The sequence below is a fragment of the Cibotium barometz genome, chromosome 6 (assembly GCF_041138505.1).
Source record: "Cibotium barometz isolate CiBa-2024 chromosome 6, ASM4113850v1, whole genome shotgun sequence".
Lineage (NCBI taxonomy): Eukaryota > Viridiplantae > Streptophyta > Polypodiopsida > Cyatheales > Cibotiaceae > Cibotium > Cibotium barometz.
This window is the reverse complement of record NC_141051.1, coordinates 6,987,676-7,009,878: the sequence shown is the minus strand read 5'-3', so window position 1 is coordinate 7,009,878 and position 22,203 is coordinate 6,987,676. Positions and strand designations below refer to the sequence as shown.

Here is a 22,203-nt window from a genome sequence, read left to right as displayed (position 1 = left end):
GGAACATGGGGAGTGTTGGGATCTTCACGTGCTTCTTAGCCATCTCAAGCAAGTCTGCCATCTCAAGGGTTCACAAGGTCTTGTGAAGGGGGGGTGGGTGGGAAAAAAGAAGAAGAAGAGGTTGCAAATAATATGCAAGGTGGCTGTCCAACGGTGATGGCTGGCTTCTACCCGATCTCCAAGTCTCGTACATCCCAAACAATCTCCAATCAGCACCTCAAATCAGCAAACCCTCAACGTTCCACTGTCTCCAAGCTTAAAGCCACCTGGGGCTTTGATACCATGTTAGGATGTAGAGCAGAAATGAAGACAACTGCTGTAGAGAGCAAAACACAGATGAAAGAGAGAGAGAGAGAGAGAGAGAAGCTGTGTAACTCTACTATATACACCAAAGAAAATCCCGGCATGACAAGTGAGATAAGTGTGGGGGCAAGGGGGCCATTTTATATGGCCCGAGGCTGTTGGTCGGCTAGCCTAAAACAGGCCAACAGTAGCCCATGCTCACAACCAGCCAATGGGCAGCCCCCGACCAGCAAATAAGCAAGTCGGCCAGGCGCCTGAAGTCAGGTACCAGTGCAGCAGTCGGCCAGCTTCAGAGGACAGCCGATAGTCCTCCACACCTCAGGGAAAAATGGGAAAAGACATGGAGAGTGAGGAAAAATGGAAAACACTAAAACGGGTGGGCACACCCACCACGACAGAGGCCCTGGTATATTGTACAGACATGAGATGACTGCTAACAGCGACATTGACATCTTCTTCATTGAGGAGCCTCATCTCACAACATTTGACACTATGAGAAGATTCTCTCGGGTCACAGTTCAACTTTTTGCTCTCATGCTACAGGTCCCCAAGTGAACCATGCCGGAGTGTGCATCTCGGTCAGTAACCTGCTTCTAGCCTAAGTGGTGGATTCCACCATCATTACTCCTGGACGTGCACAATGGTTGATCTTATCTGTTTGGGAGACCCGTGTTGGTCTGCTTTCAAAGGGTTGGATCCATTTCATCGGGGGGAGACCATGGACTTGAGGTGTGCCAATGGAGACCCATCACTCCTCTGGGTTCAAAAGCCTACAAAATCCTTGCCAAAGCCATTAGCAGACGCTCAAGCCTTCCCTCCCATACCTCATCCATGGTATACAATCGGGTTTCACCAGAATAGGAGCATCTTGGATGACATCTTCACCTTTTGGGACGTGACAACAACAGCCACGATCCATCCAAAGGACTTAGTGGTACTTCCACTAGATTTTCAGAAAGTCTACAATAGCGTGGATTGGGCTTTTCTCAAGGGCATCATGCTCAGGTTGGATTTTCAGCTACATGGGTGCAGGGGTCTCATCCTTTACTCCTCTGTTCATATTTAGGTTCTTATTCAGGGCATGAGGGAAGAGCATTTTTCCATCTCCAAGTCTGTGTGCCAGGGCTGCCCCCTTTCTCTTTTTGTTCGTGGCAGAAGCCATGAGCAAACTTTCTTGGAGCATAGAATACAGATCTCCAGGGGCCTTCGGTTGCCAATTAGGACATTGGAGGAGCTTTTGGCTCAAAGTCTGCTAATGACATGGTGGCTCCCCTCTCTGGCGATGAGGGGAACTTGCAGAAATTTGCTGCAGTGATTCAAGTGTTTTGCCTTGCCTCAGCTGCAGAGATCAACAAGCACAGTGCTTGTGGCTTTTAGGTAGGTCCCTCCCCCACTCCAGCTTGGTGTCCAGTTGAGGGCTCTCAGTGGATCCCACATAGCACCCCCATGCATTTTTTTTGCGAAGTGGGTATAGCGTCTCCCCCGAGCAGCAGATTTCCCCCCTTTCTTCAGAACATTCGGAGAAAGCTTTGTATTGAATCTTCGCACGGTTCTCTCTGGCCGGTCAAGTGGTTGTGGTCAACCAAGTTCTTTTGGCCACTATGTGGTACATCACTTCATGTTGGGCTTTCTTGTGTTCTTGCATAGGTCAAGTCCAGAGGTTTATGAGAAACTTTCTTGTAGGCGGGGGGCGATGGCAAGGCCACCCGCACCGAGATTGCATGGAGTCATCATTTAACCCTGCCACTAAGGGAGCCTTGGGGGAGAGGGGCTTGGGGGTGTTAACCCATTTCTAGGATTAACAAGTTACATCAAGGAGTCAAGGTAGATACACCAAAAGGTCATACATTCAAGATATGAAGTAATGGTGTTCAAATCTACAACTTGGATGAATGCCCATAATGGTCCGACGGAATACTTATGGCAATTTCCGCTTCAAGAGCATGTCATAGCAAGTTAGAATGAAGTCCCAAGTGATGTACTTCATGGATATATTATGAGAGTAGTCATTGAAATAGCATTAGGCCTCTTATGAGCCTAAAGTGCCCGGTCGGCAGCGGACTACAGTTTAAGTGAGTGAATACTTATGGCCATATATATAAGTGAATATCTCTCATTGGAGGACCTAATCCCAAAGGAGCCAAAAGCTACACATGATGGAAGCATCCACCTCAAAGGCTATCCCTCAAACCACAAAACCTAAATATGCAACACATGAAACAAAAGCCGGAAAGAAAGTTCGTTCTCGTCGCATGGACAAACATAAAGAAAACCAGACGATCCGAGGAAAGTCAAAAGATGACACAAGTCCTAGTACCGCACTTAGTGAAGACAAAACAAGTTCTGATTTAATAGGTGCACCTCATAGTCCAATCAAGAAACTAGAATCCGCCCAACTACACCATATTGAAAATCATGATCACATGACATATGCAGAACGCAAAAAGCAAGCTCAAGAGAGCATGCTTAGCATTATTGAGTGCAAACAAGATCACCGGTTATGATTGAACCTCATTGTGTCAAACCTAAAATAGAAACCAAAAATCAAAAACTGGAGAAGTATCACTTTCCCTTTTAAGAGGAAGACACACTCCTTACAGAAATGAACTCATCAAGCCAAGAAGAGTTATCAGAGGAAGAATGCACGAATGATGCAGTTGAAAAAGCACATGAGGAATTCGATGAATCCCTTACGAAATTAAAGCAATCTCTCAAATCCTCATTTGAAAGAGTTCTCTTCTCTTGTGGTGAAGCTAGCATAGCTTCAGCTCTTGCACCTTTAAAGGTTAACCATGAGTCATACTAAGATATCAAGAGTTACATAGAACAGGACTGTAAGGATTCGTAAGTTTCCAAATAGATCTCAGTTAAAGTTGTCAAAGAACCGAGTGTGCCATTGTACACCTTGGGCATTCTTGAAAAAGTTGAGAGCCAAAAAGAGAATGAAAGTGAATGGAAAAATGAAACTGAAATGGAATTGAAACTAACTCTCATACGGAAACATCCATGGTTCCACTTGAAGATTTTATCATGGTATGGTTAGATTTTCCTACGGGCAATGTTGTTAAGCACAAACGCGCATTGATTAGCTCTCGAGCTAGTCATAACATCATGACAATAGACACTTGGGTGTCATTAGGGCAACCTAAAATCATCCCTAAAGACAATGGTCTTGCAAGAGGTGCCAATGGACAAAACATTGAAGTTCCAGGTTGCTTTAGCTATGCTACTCAAACAATCGGTGGAAATGTGGAATTTAGATTCCATGTTATCCCAGATTCCCTTGAGTATAATGTCATCCTAGGTGGTACTTGGGTAATGTGACTGTGGTATTCAATTGACGAATCCATGCAAATAATCACCTTGGACACTCCTGCGAGCATTGTGAAATTACTCTTACAGGAAGAAGAGACCTTGAGGAGCTGGAACTTCCAACATATCTTACTCAGAATATCCCAAGAGTTATGGTTGGATTTGAACTTTACAATAAAATCACCTCACTCCAAGCATAGCTTTATCCACAACGAAAACACAATCTCATGGCCCTCGAGTTATGGAATTTGTTAGGTCAACCAACACTAAAAGCTCATTTAGAGAAAATTCCATTCACAAAAGACATCAACATGCCATGTTTGGGGTATTTTGAACAAACAATGTATATAGAATCTAACTCCCTTACTTGCAAGTTTTGTATGTTTGAGTATTTATTAAAAACAGATTTAATCTTGGGACATAAATGGACTATTGCTACCCAATCACCGCTGTGCTTTGCTAGGGATAGGGTCATCATGATGGTCAACGACACAAAGTTGACAATACCATACTGCAAGGAAGAGGATTCAGTCCTAAGGATTTCTATGATGTTGAACGCAAAAAGCTACTAGCCTCTTCCTTGGAAAGCCCCTCTACATGAAAACATACCTTCTGCGTCAATAACCAACTCAGACAAAGCATCTATTCCTTCAACTTCATCTTGGGACATAAATGGACTATTGCTACCCAATCATCACTGTGCTTTGCTAGCGATAGGGTCATCATGATGGTCAACGACACAAAGTTGACAATACCATACTGCAAGGAAGAGGATTCAGTCCTAAGGATTTCTATGATGTTGAACGCAAAAAGCTACAAGCCTCTTCCTTAGAAAGTCCCTCTACATGAAAACATACCTTCTGCGTCAATGATCAACTCAGACAAAGCATCTATTTCTTCAACTTCATCTATTACTCATCGGTTATGATTGAACCTCATTGTGTCAAACCTAAAATAGCAACCAAAAATCAAAAACTGGAGAAGTATCACTTTTCCTTTCAAGAGGAAACCACACTCCTTACAGAAATGAACTCATCAAGCCAAGAAGAGTTATCAGAGGAAGAATGCACGAATGATGCAGTTGAAAAAGCACATGAGGAATTCGATGAATCCCTTACGAAATTAAAGCAATCTCTCAAATCCTCATTTGGAAGAGTTCTCTTCTCTTGTGGTGAAGCTAGCACAGCTTCAGCTCTTGCACCTTTAAAGGTTAACCATGAGTTATACTAAGATATCAAGAGTTACATAGAACAGGACTGTAAGGATTCGTAAGTTTCCAAATAGATCTCAGTTAAAGTTGTGAAAGAACCGAGTGTGCTATTGTACACTTTGGGCATTCTTGAAAAAGTTGAGAGCCAAAAAGAGAATGAAAGTGAATGGAAAAATGAAACCGAAATGGAATTGAAACTAACTCTGATACGGAAACATCCATGGTTCCACTTGAAGATTCTATCATGGTATGGTTAGATTTTCCTACGAGCAATGTTGTTAAGCACAAACGCGCATTGATTAGCTCTCGAGCTAGTCATAACATCATGACAATAGACACTTGGGTGTCATTAGGACAACCTAAAATCATCCCTAAAGGCAATGGTCTTGCAAGAGGTGCCAATGGACAAAACATTGAAGTTCCAGGTTGCTTTAGCTATGCTACTCAAACAATCGGTGGAAATGTGGAATTTAGATTCCATGTTATCCCAGATTCCCATGAGTATAATGTCATCTTGGGTGGTACTTGGGTAATGTGACTCGTGGTATTCAATTGACGAATCCATGCAAATAATCACCTTGGACACTCCTGCGAGCATTGTGAAATTAGTCTTACAGGAGGAAGAGACCTTGAGGAGCTGGAACTTCCAACATATCTTACTCAAAATATCCCAAGAGTTATGGTTGGATTTGAACTTTACAATAAAATCACCTCACTCCAAGCATAGCTTTATCCACAACGAAAACACAATCTCATGGCCCTCGAGTTATGGAATTTGTTAGGTCAACCAACACTAAACGCTCATTTGAAGAAAATTCCATTCACAAAAGACATCAACATGCCATGTTTGGGGTATTTTGAACAAACAATGTACATAGAATCTAACTTCCCTTACTTGCAAGTTTTGTGTGTTTGAGTATTTATTAGAAGCAGATTTAATCTTGGGACATGAATGGACTATTGCTACCCAATCACCACTGTGCTTTGCTAGCGATAGGGTCATCATGATGGTCAACGACACAAAGTTGACAATACCATACTGCAAGGAAGAGGATTCAGTCCTAAGGATTTCTATGATGTTGAACGCAAAAAGCTACAAGCCTCTTCCTTGGAAAGCCCCTCTACATGAAAACATACCTTCTGCGTCAATGACCAACTCAGACAAAGCATTCCTTCAACTTCATCCTCACCAACAAAGTCCAATGTCAAAACCTCACAATTAACAGCTATTCCTAAAGAAGTTCCCCAAGCGCAACTATCTGTCTCTAAAAAGGAAGAAAAAGCCTCGACCTTGACAACTCCTTATCGACCAACATCACCAAAAGAGCAGGTTGCATACTCAAAAGCCTCGTCATCGAAATTCGCTCCACAAGAGACTCAAGCCTTATCGTCAACAACGCCCATGAGTCTCAAACCCACAACCTCAGCGCCAACCAATGTGAAGGGCTCTTCAGCCAAAAAGAAAACTCATCCACGACGGCCAAAATCAAGGTATCTTAATGGTCTCAAAATGTGGGTAGAAAAGCAACTACTTGTAGCTCAAGGCTACTACGAGGGTGCCAATCCAATTTGGGTGTCTTGACAATCAAAGCCTATTCCTCAATACAAAACTCAAAGGCCAAGGAAGAATAAAAGTACTCCACAACATCGTCCACAAAAGCTTATGCGAGTTCTTCAAAGAACTCCAACAACTCAACAAGTGTGGATACCAAAACGATTACTGCAAGCACAAGGTAATACCAACACTTGAATTTCCAAGCACATCAAGAAGTCACCTAAGCTTGCACAAAGAAAGAAGCCTCAGTACCAAAAGCATCAAACACACGAGTTCAGAATGTTTATAAAAAATGGGTGCCTATACATGTGTTTCAAGAACAAGGGTATTATGATGGTTATCCCATCATATGGTTGCCAAGATCAAACAAAGTGAAGAAAGCATCACCACCAACTTCAAGTCCAAAAACTTCACCTAAAGTTCGTCAAAAATGGAAGCCCAAGCGACACCAAGTAAGCCACTCAACCCATCTCGTGCATTCAACACATACACAAGAGCTTGCTTTTTCGGTTAACACCACTGGCAACCAACCAAAAGCTGTACCTACCGCCTTGACACCACTTAAGTCACAAATTCAAGAATCAATCTCTACGTTTGCAATGGAGACTTACAAGCGTATCAAGGGCAAACTCACAATGCTCTTTTCACCCCTTTGGATGAGAAACATGAGTGCAGAAGCTACGCAGTAGACATAAGAACCTATTCTCTCAAAAAGGAGAGTAGCCACAAGAACCTGTTGCTCGCAAGGTGGTAACCAAAAAAAAGAAAAAAAGAAGAAGAAAAAGACGAACACAAGGGAGTCAGACAAATGACCTACCTAAAATGGTAGAATATCACAAGAAACTCCCAACAATCTTCATTAACCAATACATTTTTGTTAAGCTTATAGCTTACTATTCTTTTGGCTAAGTTAATGTAGCAGTTGCTCCATGAGTACATATCCATACTCATGCACTAGAGGACATTTGCACCAAAGCCTCACCATCGACAACTTTCCAGGTACATCTCTGGATGAGGGGGCCATGGTGGGCAAAAAACTTGTCAATGATACAACCCATGGCTTGGAATTTTCCTTCAAATTGCAAACCTCTCCAAATGAAAACTTAAATCTTCACAACACATTGATCTCTAATCCTTAGTATAGATATCTAAATTAACCTCGCAAGTCAACGTAATTCTTTCATGCCTCACCAACAAGTGTCTTCAACAAGCAGCAGCTTCAATAAGAGTCTATTTGACTCATTTAATGTACTTCACGATTATCTGCTTCATAGAGTACTTAAATATACATAAAAGTCTCCGTTCCTCCGGATCCTTCCTTCTCTTTTCCCTCAGTATTAACAGCTCTTAGTTTCCCAACTAACACAAATAATATGTGACTCTGCTTATGATTGCCAAAAACAAAGTGAGCAAAAAATATAACCCACAATAAAAAAAGCTCATAAAAATATAAAAATGCAATCACTCGCTAAAACCTCCACTCGCAAAAAATGCAATCACTCGCAAAAACCTCCACTCTATTAGAAATTTCCGCTAATCTCTAACCTTTTCATTTACTAGCTAGCCTTTCTTATTCCTTCCGGAGGAACAATTCTGGAGGAACAAGGACCATTGAACGTCACTCAACATCAAAAGCCATTTCACTTCACACAAAGGTCTTCAATGCGATCACGAGGACGTGATTGGCATCAAGAAAGGGAGAATGTTAACCCATTTCTAGGATTAACAAGAGTTACTGCCATTATCTTACATCAAGGAGTCAAGGTAGATACACCAAAAGGTCATACATTCAAAATATGAAGTAATGCTGGTCAAATCTACAACTTAGACAAGCGCCCATAATGGTCCGACGGAATACTTATAGCGATTTCCACTTCAAGAGCGTGTGGTAACAAGCTAGGATGAAGCCTCAAGTGATGTACTTCATGGATATATTATGAGAGTAGTCATATTGTAATAGCATTAGGCCTCTTATGAGCCTAAAGTTCCCGATCGGCCACAGTTTAAGTGAGTGTGAACACTTATGGCCATGTATATAAGTGAATATCTTTCATAATACAAAGAACTCTCCCATTGTGCAATAGAATCATCCTCTTACTAATCTCTCTCTAAAGTGCTCAGTCGGTCACAGTTTAAGTGAGTGTGAACACTTATGGCCATGTATATAAGTGAATATCTCTTATAATACAAAGAACTCTCCCATTGTGCAATAGAGTCTTCCTCTTGCTAATCCTCTTACTAATCTCTCTCTAAATTTGCCATCAGAGAGGGCACCCTGCCTCTTTCCTTTACGGTAGGCAACCATGGTGGCCTCTGACATACGGCCGCCCCTGCCGAGGAGGATTGCAGCGCTCGGAAGGTGCTCCAGAATGGCGGGTCTCAGTTATCGGCTTCGACAACTACAGCTGGCACACCCACCCTTATCCATTCAAAGTTTTAGGCGACTCCTCTTCACGCATGTGGCTTTGGGAGAACCAGCCTCTATCTCGGCTTGAGTGGGGGCCCGGCAAGGGGTTCTGGCAGGAACCCACTCTTCCGCCCAAGCACATAGGTTTTCCTTTTTTTTGAGTACTGAGTGAGGCTAGGTAGGCATCCAGATGGCTAGGATTCACGGAAGCATGGCATTGGAGCTCTCACGGCGTTCCCAATCGTGTCCTTTCTGGCTTCTGCTGGAAGTGGCTGTGGAACAGCTTTCAGCCTTCAGCTCTTTACAACGGATCCAGGGACAGCCCAGGCAGTTACTTGGGGGGCCATTGCGTGGGCCATGGAGGCAGGACCAGCCCTCCTCTATGAGGAAGATGGTGATGGCATCGCACTTCAGCTCACACGCTTCATCACAGCATTAATGGCCTGTGTGTCCCCTTGGACACTCGACACCCACACTGATCAGGTGTGGGAAATCATCACCAGCACTGCGGCCTGGCACATCTGGCGTGTGCGCTGCAGTGAGGCTATCGGGGGCACTCTCACCCCTCCAGCAAACCCCATCACCTGTATTTGGATCGATTAGTGGCCCTCTCACTGATAGGGATGGTGATATCACTTGGCACTATGGGCCCCCAGTTTGGCTTTTCCCCCCTCCCCCTAGGATGTAGTCTCCCTCCAAAAGCAGCCAGCCATGGAGGGAGCACCCCCTTTCTTTCATTGAGCACTTTACCTCTATGAAGGGTTGTAGTCCCCCACAGATGGACATTTGATTTAACCAAAGGATCTTTTTCTGGAAGAAAAGAAAGAGAGATGCGTAGAGGCTGTTGAAGGTGCATGATATGGTCTTCTCTTACATTTTTGTAAGGCAACATTTTTTATGTGATAACATACTAAAGTTGCTTTATGATTTGATAGGTAATGGAGGCTATTAAAGGGCAACAAATTGACAACTTTTCATTGTGGCCGGATCTTGTGAGTAGCTGGAAATGGGAGCGATCTGCAAATAAAGGGTAAGCATCATGATGCCAGTCATCAAGAAATGAAGTCTTAAGTTATACAATGTAAAACTGTGTAAAACTGAGAGACTGTGATAGTAGCAGAACCAGTTGCACAGTTCATAACTTTGCAGATTCTAATTGGCAATGCATCCCAAGAATTCGATGTGCTTTCAAAATAATTTTAGAACATATTAAACACATATTTGTTAGGGTGTGCATCCGAAGGAGGATTTGCTTAAAGCATGACATCATAGTGAAATCTAATGCTAGAAGATCAGAGCGATTCTCAAGGTACTAGAGGAAAGCTTAGTGTGCTTGCTTTTGTTGAGAAGATATGCGAGTGTGATATCAAGTTCTAATGTGAATTTTACTTAATTGAGTGGATCCATTGGGAAATAAACACTTTGGTTGTACCCAGAATGAACTTTCATTATTTTTTTCTAATCAAGTTGTGCTGAGTGACGTCAACACCGTAAAACTTGCATATACATATAGATGTATATGCGAACTATGACTGCTATGGAAAGACGGGGCGTGTCTTCAAAGAGTGCTTGAAGAAGCAGCCGGACGAGAAGAAGAAGAAGAAGGATAAAATCCAAGACAGTGACACAGAGGTTAGCAATGTTGCATTAGATGAAAAAAGTTCTCTTCTAACTCAAAGGGGGTGGGGCTTCCATCTATTTAGAGGATCATCTAGGGATGGTAAATGCCATGCAAGGAAGGATTCTCTTACAACCAAGGAGATGCATTCATATGCTGTAGACAGACTTGCAAAGCTGCATAGGAATTTAAAAGGGGATGATTGTGCAAGAGAAGCTTTAGCAAGCCCTATATGCCTGCAGATCTTGGCTCGTCCTCTGCAGTTCTGCAACCCGTGGTCCCCCCACGCCCCTCAAAGGCCTCCTCCCTTCTCCTCTTCTCTCCCCTCTTTTTCCTCCCCCCCCTTCCTCATCCATTCCCGGCTCCCCCTATCGCACCCGACCCCCTCTAGAGTGAGCAGCCTGGCCCGGCCAGGCAATGGATACATCAGTACACAGATCCTGTGGAGATGACTATTGCAACATCCCCCATGGCTGCCCTTCCCCCTGAGTCATCAGCGTGCACCCCCCCCCCCCCCCCCCCAATCATGGGGGCACCTGTTGACTATGCCCTCCTCAAATTCCTTCCCGGTGAGGACGGAGAGTTCTTGAAGATTGCGGCTCCACTCCACATTTGCGTTGTCTTTCCACTGCACCCGGGGCAATGCAGCAACGGTCCTCTCTTTCCCTTTTTAGGGGCTATTGCAGCCTTTGGGGCTTGTGCCTCAGGCTCTTTTGCTACTTACTTCGAAGTTGAAGCCTGGCTTTGTGCTTAACAGCAGCCTTGGATGTTCCTTTGACTGTCGTCCTCATCTTGGCTTGGAGCCTTGTGATAGCATTAAATTCTTCCTTGCACACTCAACGAGTTAAGGCTCATCAAACTGGTAACAAATACTTCTTCCATGGGGGCGATTGCCACTTCGTTGGGACAATTCTTGTAAACGTGGTCAAGTCCACATTTATAACACGTGCCTCCCGCAAGGAATTACATTGGGGTTTGGCATAGACTTCCGAGCGGTCATAGTACTCTAGGAATTTGGTGCAAGGTCTTTGTGAGGGAACTCCATAATACGGTGTCTTTGCATTGGAAGCATTGCATCAGTGGCCTACGTACCATAGGTCTCTCGCTCTTTGTTGCACCATGGCTTTGAACAAAGAGGCATAGTCTTATGGGTGAAGCCTGGTGAGGATACCCATAGGGATCATACTATTGCTTCTCATATGGGACTTGCACCATCATAAGACTCATACCTTTCGTGTTTTGAGTTTTGGTCTCCGCGGGTAGGGTCACTGAGAACTTTTGTACTAGTACAATTCTTGGAGGAATCGATTGAGGTTGTAGTATTGGAGGTGGATATGGCAACTATGGGTGAAGCCTGGTCAGGATATCCATAGGGATCATATTGTTGCTGCTCATACGGGTCTTGCATCATCATAAGACTCATAGCTCTCCTATTCCTAATCTTTGGTCTCTATGGGTAGGGTCACCGAGGACTGTTGTACTAGTACGATTCTTGGAGAAACCAGTTGACGTGGATATGGCAACTGTGGAGGTCTATACATACCTCTCGGAAACGGGGTTTGATTGTAAGACACTCGAGCTTGTGCCTACTACAGAGTGAACTAGCAGAGCTTGCAAGGTCAACGGTTGCCTTGGTGCAGGGAGCATCTGTCATGGTACCGGAGTCCATGCTATTGGATTTCCTTGGTACCAACAATGGGTTGTGTCATGGTTCTCCTGGCGCTGGCAAGGAGTACAAAATTGTCAATGTCTAGGCCTCAACATTAGATACTTTGTATTTATGATTTTGGTGACAAATTGCACACCAAACCGTATCTCTACGTAGGAATAGGTGTGAGTGTCATGCTTGAGGAACTAGCTAGGGCTGGACTTGAGGTTACCTTTGGTTGGCCCTACAAGTGCTAGTCTAAATGGTTTAGCAAATTTTCTGCTAACTCATCCATGCTCATATCCTTGACTAGGAATCTAGCCGCTACTGGTTGGGCACCCTTAGCCATCGAGGCTTTGGATGATGTGTCTCTTATCTCTTGGTTTGGATGGACTACAACATCCTTGTCTTGCAAATTATTTACTAGTTTTATTACCTTAGAGTATTTACTAGTTTTATTGCCTCGTGGGCAACACTGATTGAAGATGTGGTGTCTAGACCTATAGAGATGGTCGTGAAGCCTTTTTCTTTTGAATCTGATCATAAATCAATCAATGAGCATTAAGTCATCGAGTCTTTCACGGGTGTTGCATTTCATGTGGAGATACTTGGTTCTAGCAATCTAATCCAGCATTGTTTCTCCGTCCTCTTGCTTCTTGAGGTTATAGATTTGTGCAATAAGACTCCATCTCGCTCCACTGGGCAAGAATCCCACAATGAATGTGTCTCAAGACTTTATCGATGGCCTTTTCAAGTGGATTTAAACACCTAAACCACTAGCATGCTTTGCCTTCAAGTCTAAGTCCGAATGAACTAATCTAGTGGGGTCATCAATCCTTCCCATGGCCTCACATTTTTGATCAAACTACTCTAGATATTGAATGGTATCTCCAATTCCATCAAATTTGGTCATCTTTCTTGAGATGTGAATTAGCTTGGTTTTACCTAACTCTGAGTCTCTAGGTGCTATGTTGGTCACAACTCCCCTTCCCATTTCAAAACGTCATCCTAAGCACGTCTTTTGCATATTCACGTGGTGGGGATACATAAGGGGGTGGTTATGCAAAATTCAATAACCTTTCAAGATATGGGATCTCTTGCTCCATAAAGTTAGTGGCTAGTTCGGTTTTCAATAGCACCTGTCTTCCATTGGCCTGGCTTTGAGGTTGTAGGCTTGTTGCGACAGACGACACGTTATGTGAATGCCCTTGTGGATCCCATTGGTTTGAGGTAGTCCCTGACATTGACTCTTTACCCTTTCCAATGTTTCATATTCCTCGTCTGAATAGAGAAAAACTGGAACTTGGTTCCGTGGTGGTGAAAACGCTTCTATAATAAGCTCATGTGAAAAGTGGGACTCTTGATTATATTGTGTATGCTTGTTGTTGTGTGTTTTGAGAAACACTTATCCCTGATGGTACAAGAGAGGAGACATATCTCGATTGTCAAAATTGCTGTTGTTGTGCCTGTTTGTTGGTCACGGTCAACTTGGAATAAACCCAACTCAGGATTAACATCAAATGTTTGAAGCATTGTGGTATTTGACATGGTTTGCCGCTTCTTGAGAGAGCTAACCTTAAGGTTCTTGGTCCTTCTCCGGCTAGTTCACTAGAGCTTTGCCCAAAAATAGGGTGGTTTGATGCCCTTTTCATGAAGTTTTGTTGTTGTTTACAGAGTCAGTTGTTGAATTTGAAGCTCGTATGACTGTGGCAGCTCCTCTTTCTAGATGTTCCATTGTTCCTCCACTCACTTTTGTGTTTCATTGGCTCATTTAATCTTTCCAAAACTCCTCACATAAGGTGGACTCGAAGGAGTTTTGCCTTTTTAATAGGGAAGCACTATGCTAAGTGGTGGTTGTTTGGTTAAATTGAAGGCTTGATGGGTTTAAGGAAGTATTATTTGACTTTGATATCTTACAGTCGATTGTTTTATCATTTCCAACAATTTGTCGAGATTGTGTTCACATCAAAGGTCTTAAGTACTTCTGAAGCAAGTATGAGTCTGATTTTAAACTTGTCTGTTCTGTTGAAGCTATGAAAAAATAGTCTTTTTTTGTGCTAGATGTTCACATCTACAAGATCAGGCCTCTAGACTCACGTGTCAAGGCTCATGCCTATAGGCGCACATGTATAGGCTCACGTCTCCAGGTTCATGTTTACACGTTCGTGTATGCAAGCTCACATACTAATTAGGTTCACATATTTTCTTTTTATGAAAGAAGCCTCCTTGGGGTATGGACTTTTAGGAATTGAGCATATGACAAGGGGTGTGTACTTATTAGGTTCAATAATTACGAAGAACAAGAATTTTTCTTGAAATTTGTAGGTGGTATAGATTATATAACGGGAAAATTTCTTAAAAGACATGAATAGGTATGTCCTTACAAATCTTCAAATTAGTAACATTTGGTAGGTACAATATTAAGTATACCTACCTCTAGACTCACATCTAAAAGCTCATGTGTCTAGACTCATGTCCTTTTTCGCGAAACTGTGGACTCTCGGTCTCGTCTCCCAATCTAGGAGTTGGTTTGGTCTATTTTTGAGTTTTGTAGACTTGATGGGAGGTGATTAAGGATCCTTATCCAAGTAGTGGTTATATAAGTAATTAAGTGGTTTTTAATTATTTTTGTCAAATTTGCATGCTTCTAAGCTACCAATCCATGAAAATTTTATGAATTGAATGAACACAATTAACTTTCTCACTCTCTAATCACAATTACTAAGCTATTCCTTGGCTCATGGGCTTCAAAATCATGCCAAGGTCAATGATGAATTTAAAGTTTTACCTTTCCAAGGGATAAAAATAGAATGCATTAACGCAACAAGCTTCAAATCAAAATAAAAAACCACCTGAACCATCCAAGACTCCAAAACCATATGTTTTTCAAAGTGTGACCTCCTAATCAATATCGAGGAATGTTGGGAGATCCCAATAGCTTAGAATGGATGAATGAACGGAGGTAAGCCCTAGACTACTCCCCGCAAGCAATGCCAAATCTGTTCAAGTCAAGAGCTTTACCTTAGCCTTGTTGAATCATTTGTTGTTTGGCCTTGCCTTAGAGTTGCAACTACAACTTCCCAATGTGGGTGCGCTAGCTCCTCTCACAAATAATATAGTCATTTTCTTTGCACTGTATTATCATTAGATTGTGTGAAATTTTATCTTTCTCTAGAGTTATATAAGTTTTATAAAACCTCTGTTTATACTGTCCTTTTAATGCTCATTCTCTTTTGTTTCCTTTAAGCTCTTGGATTGTGCTCAACTAGTTTATAATTGGGGGGAGAGAACACTTTGGTCTCCCCAACTATATTGTGTCCCACATTGGGGAGCTAGAGTGGAAAGCTCGCATGAAAACTCACTGTTGACTTTTTTGCCCAAATCAAGCTAAAAGTTCCTCTTAGTTTTGTTTTTGTATTTGGAAGTTCTCACTTCGTTAAAAAGTGACCAATTGAGCATTTTGAAACTTATTGTGTTCCCACTATCTTTTTAAAACACTCATTCAATGCATGACACTTTCTAACGTTTTCTCAAGTGGAAGCCCTTTATGTTCGGATTGTCCACACGCATATGGTATTAGCTCCATGCCTAAGTGCCTCAAGTCTAGGTTTTTGTGTATGTGTGTGTGCACTTTTTTAAAATTTGATTGTCAAAGAAGCTATACACTTGGAGACTTATGGGCCACTCGAGAGCACATTATCTCTTTACTTGGTGAAGGAATTTCACAAGCTTCAAGAGAGCTCAAAGATAGTGATAGTGTTAACATGTGAAATAAGATCATCTATGTGTGCACGCTAAAGATCTAAATGGACCACATGAAAATATTATAAAAGACCTACGGTGAAGATTTGGTCAAAGGGAGAGTATTTTGAAGAGCAGACTCCCAAAGGGCTTACCTCTTGATTGCTTGTATGTAGTTGGGGTTTCATATTTCTTGGGGGATGTCCTCTTTTGTCCGGGAAGATGAAAAATGGGATCTGATTACGTGTGCTTAATAGGGAGTGGGACTAGAAGGAATATGTATGTGGTTGGAAGTGCTTGATTTAAATGGACCACATGAAAATAATACCTATGGTGAAGATTTGGTCACAGGGAGAGTATCTTGAAGAGCAGACTCCCAAAGGGTTTACATGTGAAGTGCTGTTGATTGCCTATATGTAGTTGGGGTTTCATATTTCTTGGGGGATGTTCTTTTGTTTGGGAAGATGAAAAATGGGATTTGATTATGTGTGCTTAATAGGGAGTGGGACTAGAAGGAATATCTATGTGGTTGAAAGTGCTTTGTATAAAGGAAAAAGTGTAGATATTATTACATATATATTATTGTTCCCAAAAGGCCTCAACTTTGAAGTGTCCCTTGTTGAGGCCTAGTTTGTTCTACATATAATATTCGACCTTTAAAAAGGAGACCCAAGCAAATGGTGGGGAAAAAGTATTGGAGAATGAATAGAGAGAAAAAGAGAGGAGAGAGAGTAAACTTAGTTTAAACAAGATGTTTTGTTTTGTTTTAAAGGGAAAAATTTAAAAAGATTCAAAGAGAAAGAGAGAGAGAGAGAGAAGTGCAATCAACCCATCGAAGGCCGCGTCTGGGAAGGGGAGGAGGAGATTCGTGTAAAATTTGAACTTGAAAGTCTCAAAAGACGTGTGAAGCATGTGTTTACCAACTAGTTTATTCAAAGGGTGACAATAAGCAACCACTTGTTTGTTGAGTGTGTAAGGCTCCTCGCTAGTGATGAGTAAAGGGTATCTTGGTATCCAAGGAATCTTGCACACTAGATTGAATCAAGTGCTTGACTTATTCTCCTACCTCCTTGGTGTATAAAACATTTGCATGGCCTTCACACATAAAAGGGGGGGGGTGCTTGCGGTGCAATACTAAGGTTCAACCTTAGAGTTGGACCTTGGGTGCATCAATTAATGCACACATACAAATTGTGTGCATAATATGCACATATCCAAATACAATTCACCCAATTTTAATGTACACTTATATATGCACGTCTTAAAACAATTCACACAATTTTAATGTGTGTTTATCCATCTAATTTTGATGTGTGCATTTGAACACATCCAAATACAATTCACCCAAGGTCCATTTAAACTTTAATATACCCCTCCCTCTGTCTGATCGCCCAAGTCCTTGAAGTGACAGTGTGGAGCAAGCCTCGTGATAGTGAGGCGACTTGAGCTCAAGTCCCATAAGTGAGTGACAATGTGAAGTGGCAGGAGGGCCCTCATCTCAAAAGTTAAAAGAGTAGCCTTGTTGATAATTCCAAATAAGCCAAATATAGGCTTTACCCAAATACAAAAGTTAAAAGAGAGAAGTGTTCCTTGTCTCGAGTCTCATAAGTGAGTTACAAAAGGCCTTTTTGCGCATTGACTTATTAGAGAGAGAGAGAGAGAGAGAGAGAGAGAGAGAGAGAGGCGCAATTAGGCTGGTGTGAGTGGAGCACCCACTGCCTTTAAAAAAACGATTATCAAAACATTTTCTACAGCAAGCAACGTCATCAAGTTTTAGCATCAACTTGCAAATATATACCCATTCGCAAAAAGTGTCTTGTCACCTTGTAGGTGTCTTGTCACCTTGTAATGTTTTTATTTTTAACTTGGACAATTTATTGTAAACTTAAACAAATAACAATATGGGTGACAAATTTCTTTGGCCATTTATTAATTAATGGCCAAGAGTAGAAAGTAATGTCAATTTTCATTTTTTTTGTAAGTTTTGAGTGAATTCTTAAGGCGGTGCAGTTTTCTAAACTTGGAAGCGTCTGGAAGCCAATTTGTCTAGAGACTTTGGATGTAGCTATAAAAGTCGCTTGCATCGCATTCTCGACTGGGCAATAGCCTCGTGAGTGAGAGAGAGTAACCCCACGTGCGCGTGCGCGTGTGTGTGTGTGTGTGTGTGTGTGAGAGAGAGAGAGAGAGAGAGAGAGAGAGAGAGAGAGAGAGAAACCTTAATGTGAATTGAATTTTTAAGTATTGAGGTTAAACCTTAATGTATTCATTAATTAGTGCGGGCACTAATTAAAGAATATGGGTAGTAACATCTAAGGTTTCTGTCCTTTCTTTTTAAAATTTTCCTTTTAAAAAAATCCACAATTGTATGGAAAACACATGAAAACAATGCCGATATTTGAAGCCACATCAAAGCCCTTCAAACCTTTTAGAGAAGGTCTCTTAAAAAATAGGGTTGCAAAAGAAGGCTACACAAGGTCTCTTATATATATATTCGGGTCCAGTCTCTATTGATATATTAATAGAGAACTAAGGTTTTGACCTTAGTGTAAAGTTAAGTTTAATTTAAAAAAAAACCAAATTATCCTGTCTCTTGAACTTATAATATTCGTCATCTGCACATCTCTCACAAGTTTTTATATATATATATATAAAAAACCTACACTGCACGTCCCTCCCAATTTTGTGTTCTGTATGAGGCAAAGAAAAAAATCCCTCTCTCTCAAGCGCGTGGCACATCTCTCTCACGAATTTTTAAAAACACATTTCTCTGTATCGTATTCCTACACCCCTCTTTCTCAAGCGCACGGCAAATTCCAAAAAAAAAAAAAAGAAAGAAAGAAAGAAAACGGCTCACTGCACATCTCACTCTTTTGTATTTCTCCTCTCTCTATGAAGCACATGATGATGGTACGTCTCTTTCTTTTTCCTCTCTCTCCATGCATATATGCTTCCGCCTCCTTTTCAACGTGGGCATATGCAGCAGGCGCAGTTTCTTACTCTCCCCCAGCACACGACTTTATATGAGTGTTATATGAGTGTCTAGAGTCGGCAAGTGATTTTTCCCCCAAAAAAAAAAAATCCAAAAACCCAAAAAAAAAAAAACCTCTTAACGTTCTCAACCTCATTCATTCATTCATTCATATTAAAGTTCTTTCTCTTTCTTTAATTAATTAATGTACAAAACAAAATTTGGTGGCCATATTATAAAAAATTTTCTAAATTTTAGACATCAACATATATATTTTGAAGGTCAACCTAGTCTATGGCCTTCAAATTGAAAGTTAAGGTAGGCCTTCAAATTTCAGCCCTCTATGGAAGTCTTCATCACCCCTCTCTCTCTCTCTCTCACTCACTTTCGCCCGCCGCCCCCCCCCCCCCCCCCCCCCCCTCTCTTCTTGACTACAATTTCAAAAAAAAAATACCCTTATCATGCCTATCCCAAAAAAATATTAATTGATCTTGTACTTCTTAGACGCTATTGATGGCTCACTCTTACTTTTATTTTAGCTTATTAATTCAATTGTGAGAGATGATGATTTAGTGTGAATGGAAGACTCGACTTCTCTTCTTCTAATTCTAGGAGGTAAAGATTTGAGTGACAGATCAATTGAAGTAAACTTTATATCTCTATATGGGATGTCAATATATAATGAGTGAGACTTCTCTTTGTCACAAAAATCAATGGAAGCTCATGTTTGCATTGGAAACCTTGATCTGCAGGTGGATCCTTGTGTGTATCAAGTGGCGTTTTCTTTTTAAAAATATTTTCCCTGAAATAAGTGAAGCATTGCAAGTTCTAGCAATAAAGCAAGGCATGTAAAAGGACAAAGACACATTGATTGCCTTGTGTGCAAACCAAATAAAGGTGGTCGTCGAAGAAGAAGAAGAAGGAGGAGGAAGAAAATTTCACACTTGTAGTAGCGTGCATATGCGGATCTCTTTGTATGAGAGCCCTCCACAGACAAATGGGGTTACGCACTCCACATTCAAGCGCTGCTATATATATATAAGCTTGAATTTGTTTACTTAAATATCTTCATTGGCACGCGTATCATCGAATGTGCCTTAACGGAAGGTACATATGCATGAGCAGAGACTCTCTTTTTTTCTTTGTTTTTGACATCTTGGCATGAAGAATAGTTGTTGTTGTTGTTGTTGTTTTTTCCCTTCTTCTTCTTTTCTTTTTTTTTTTTTTTTTGGTTCTCCTCATTTCCAACTATAAAGAGATGGTTGTAGCTGTATGCAGTCCATACTGCTCTTCTTCTAGTAGTCTGTGTGTTTTATCACTTGTTGTTGTATGATTTGTTTTATTTGCTGTAATCAAGTTCATAAGCTAAGGATGATAAGTATGAAGCTGTCTTACACAGTTTAATGCTATCATTTGAAGCAGAGAGGTTGCGTAGAAGCGTAAGCTCATTTAATCTTTCTCTGATCACAATGCAATTAAGCTGCCAACGTTCTTTTAAGCGCCTAGATGGAACTATACCTAGCTAGCTTACGGTTAGTGTGTTCATAAATTAAAATGGTAGAGAATATGGGACCAATAAAGATAATGGGACCAAAATATGTGATTTGAGTTTAAAATAATGATAATGAAATTTTAAAGATATCTCTGGATGCTTCTTCGTAACCGTTTCACGATGAATATAAAATGTGGACTGCAGTTGAAGGCATTCGAGGCACTGGCCTCCAAAGTCTGAGAGTGAGAAAGAAAACGAAGAGAGAGAGAGACATGGGAACTATGCCTAAGAAACGTTGCGAACGATGAGTGAGGGATGTTGCGTTGTTTTGTTTTTTGTTTTTTTTATAACCTTATGTTGCGCTAAGGTCACTCTGTTAATATATTAGTACCCCCTGGGCACTAATATATTAATAATACACAAATATTACAAAACTTATTTTATAAAAGGTAGATTCTCTAATAATTTATTCAAAAGGATAAGGAAATTGTAAAACTATAGCCCTAGTTCGCTTGCATAAAAGATAATGGAAAAGATTGTTTCCTTAATAGAAAAGCGTTCGCATAAATGTGTGGATTTCTTAACAATGTGATCAAAAGGAAGCGACGTGTGGTGCCCTCTAAAGGTGGTAACGACGGTGTGTACTTAGTACCTTTATAAGATCATCTCCTCCTTTACACCTTAAAGAGAGAGCATGTTTAAAGTGGGTAGATATATTTCAAAGACACGGCAAGTGATTGGTGGGTGGCGGCAAAGACTTTGGAGAGAACTATGACAACTTAGGAGAACTTCAAGAAGATATTATGTTTTATTAGGCAACTAGTGGCATGACCCGTCTCCGACGGGCAAGAGATATTCTTACATGCATAAAAATACATACATGCCTACATCCAAGTCACGTAGATACACAAACATTATTTAAGTGAACACCTAATAAGTAGAATACTTGTTTTCCTCTATCAACTACTCATCTTTGCACAAACTGCTCAACACTTGAGCAAGAACAACCTCCACAACAGAATTTATACTCAATAGTCACATATTTGTTCTCTCTCTGTCACTAATTATAGTTTGAAGCCACATCGGCATCCAAAGCGCTAATGCCACATCAGCATCCGAAGCGTTGATATGCCACGTAAACTTTTGAAGCGCTAATGCCATGTCAGCATATCCAAAGCGCAGATGCCACGTTAACATCTGACTTGTAGATGCCACATCAACTTTCAAAGCACTAATGCCACATCAACTTTCAAAGTGTTGATGCCACCTCAGCTTCTAACCTGCAAATGCCACGTCAGCTTTTGGAGCGCTGATGGCACATCAGCTTCGAGAGCGTTGTGCCACGTAAGCTTTCGGAGCATTGATGCCACGCCAACTTCGGAGCCTTGATGCCACGTCAGCTTTCGAAGTGCTAATGCCACGATAGCTTTCAAAATGCTGATACCACGACAGCTTCTGGCCCTACAGATGCCACATCAGCTTCCTAGGAGCTGAGGGACTTCATGTGGAGGAGATGGAGTGGCCCAAGCCAAAAAAAACTCAGCTCAAAACACTGAAAGACATTTATTTTTGCAGAAAATCAGTCGACTGAAAATGTGCTTGGTACAGTTGCATCAATGGATGGAATAGCTTAAGATTTCAGTTTGTAGACTTCACATAGCATTACTAAACAAGTAGCTCCTCAAGGTTCAAAGTCATCACAGCTAAAGCTATGGTTTTCAGCTCAAATTCATTGTACATTGAGAGAGAGAGAGAGAGAGAGAGAGAGAGAGAGAGAAGAGCTTACTTGGTGAGTATACTACGAACTCCGCTTGAAAGTGTACAGAGAGAGCGCCTTTTTGCAATTTGCCTACATAAACACAAAGGACAGAGTCAGAATAGCAAAATAGAGAGAGAGAGAGAGAGAGAGAGAGAGAGAGAGAGAGAGAGAGAGAGAGAGAGAGAGAGGG

General features: G+C 41.4%; 1 protein-coding gene across 15 annotated transcripts in view; it reads left to right on the top strand.

The window, feature by feature from the left end:
• Positions 1-19,705, top strand: part of LOC147637384 (uncharacterized) — a 154,573-nt gene extending 134,868 nt beyond the window's left edge. For 10 of the 15 annotated variants that reach the window (XM_086799183.1, XM_086799171.1, XM_086799175.1 and 7 more), the window contains 2 exons: positions 9,723-9,817; positions 19,515-19,704. In XM_086799183.1, coding sequence (XP_086655309.1) covers positions 9,723-9,817; positions 19,515-19,614 — 195 coding nt within the window. In that variant the 3' untranslated portion in view covers positions 19,615-19,704. Of the gene's footprint in view, positions 1-9,722; positions 10,185-13,727; positions 13,954-19,514 lie in introns of those variants that run through there. The other 5 variants (XM_086799174.1, XM_086799173.1, XM_086799180.1 and 2 more) reach the window with 3 other exon arrangements.
• Positions 19,706-22,203: the final 2,498 nt, after the last annotated feature.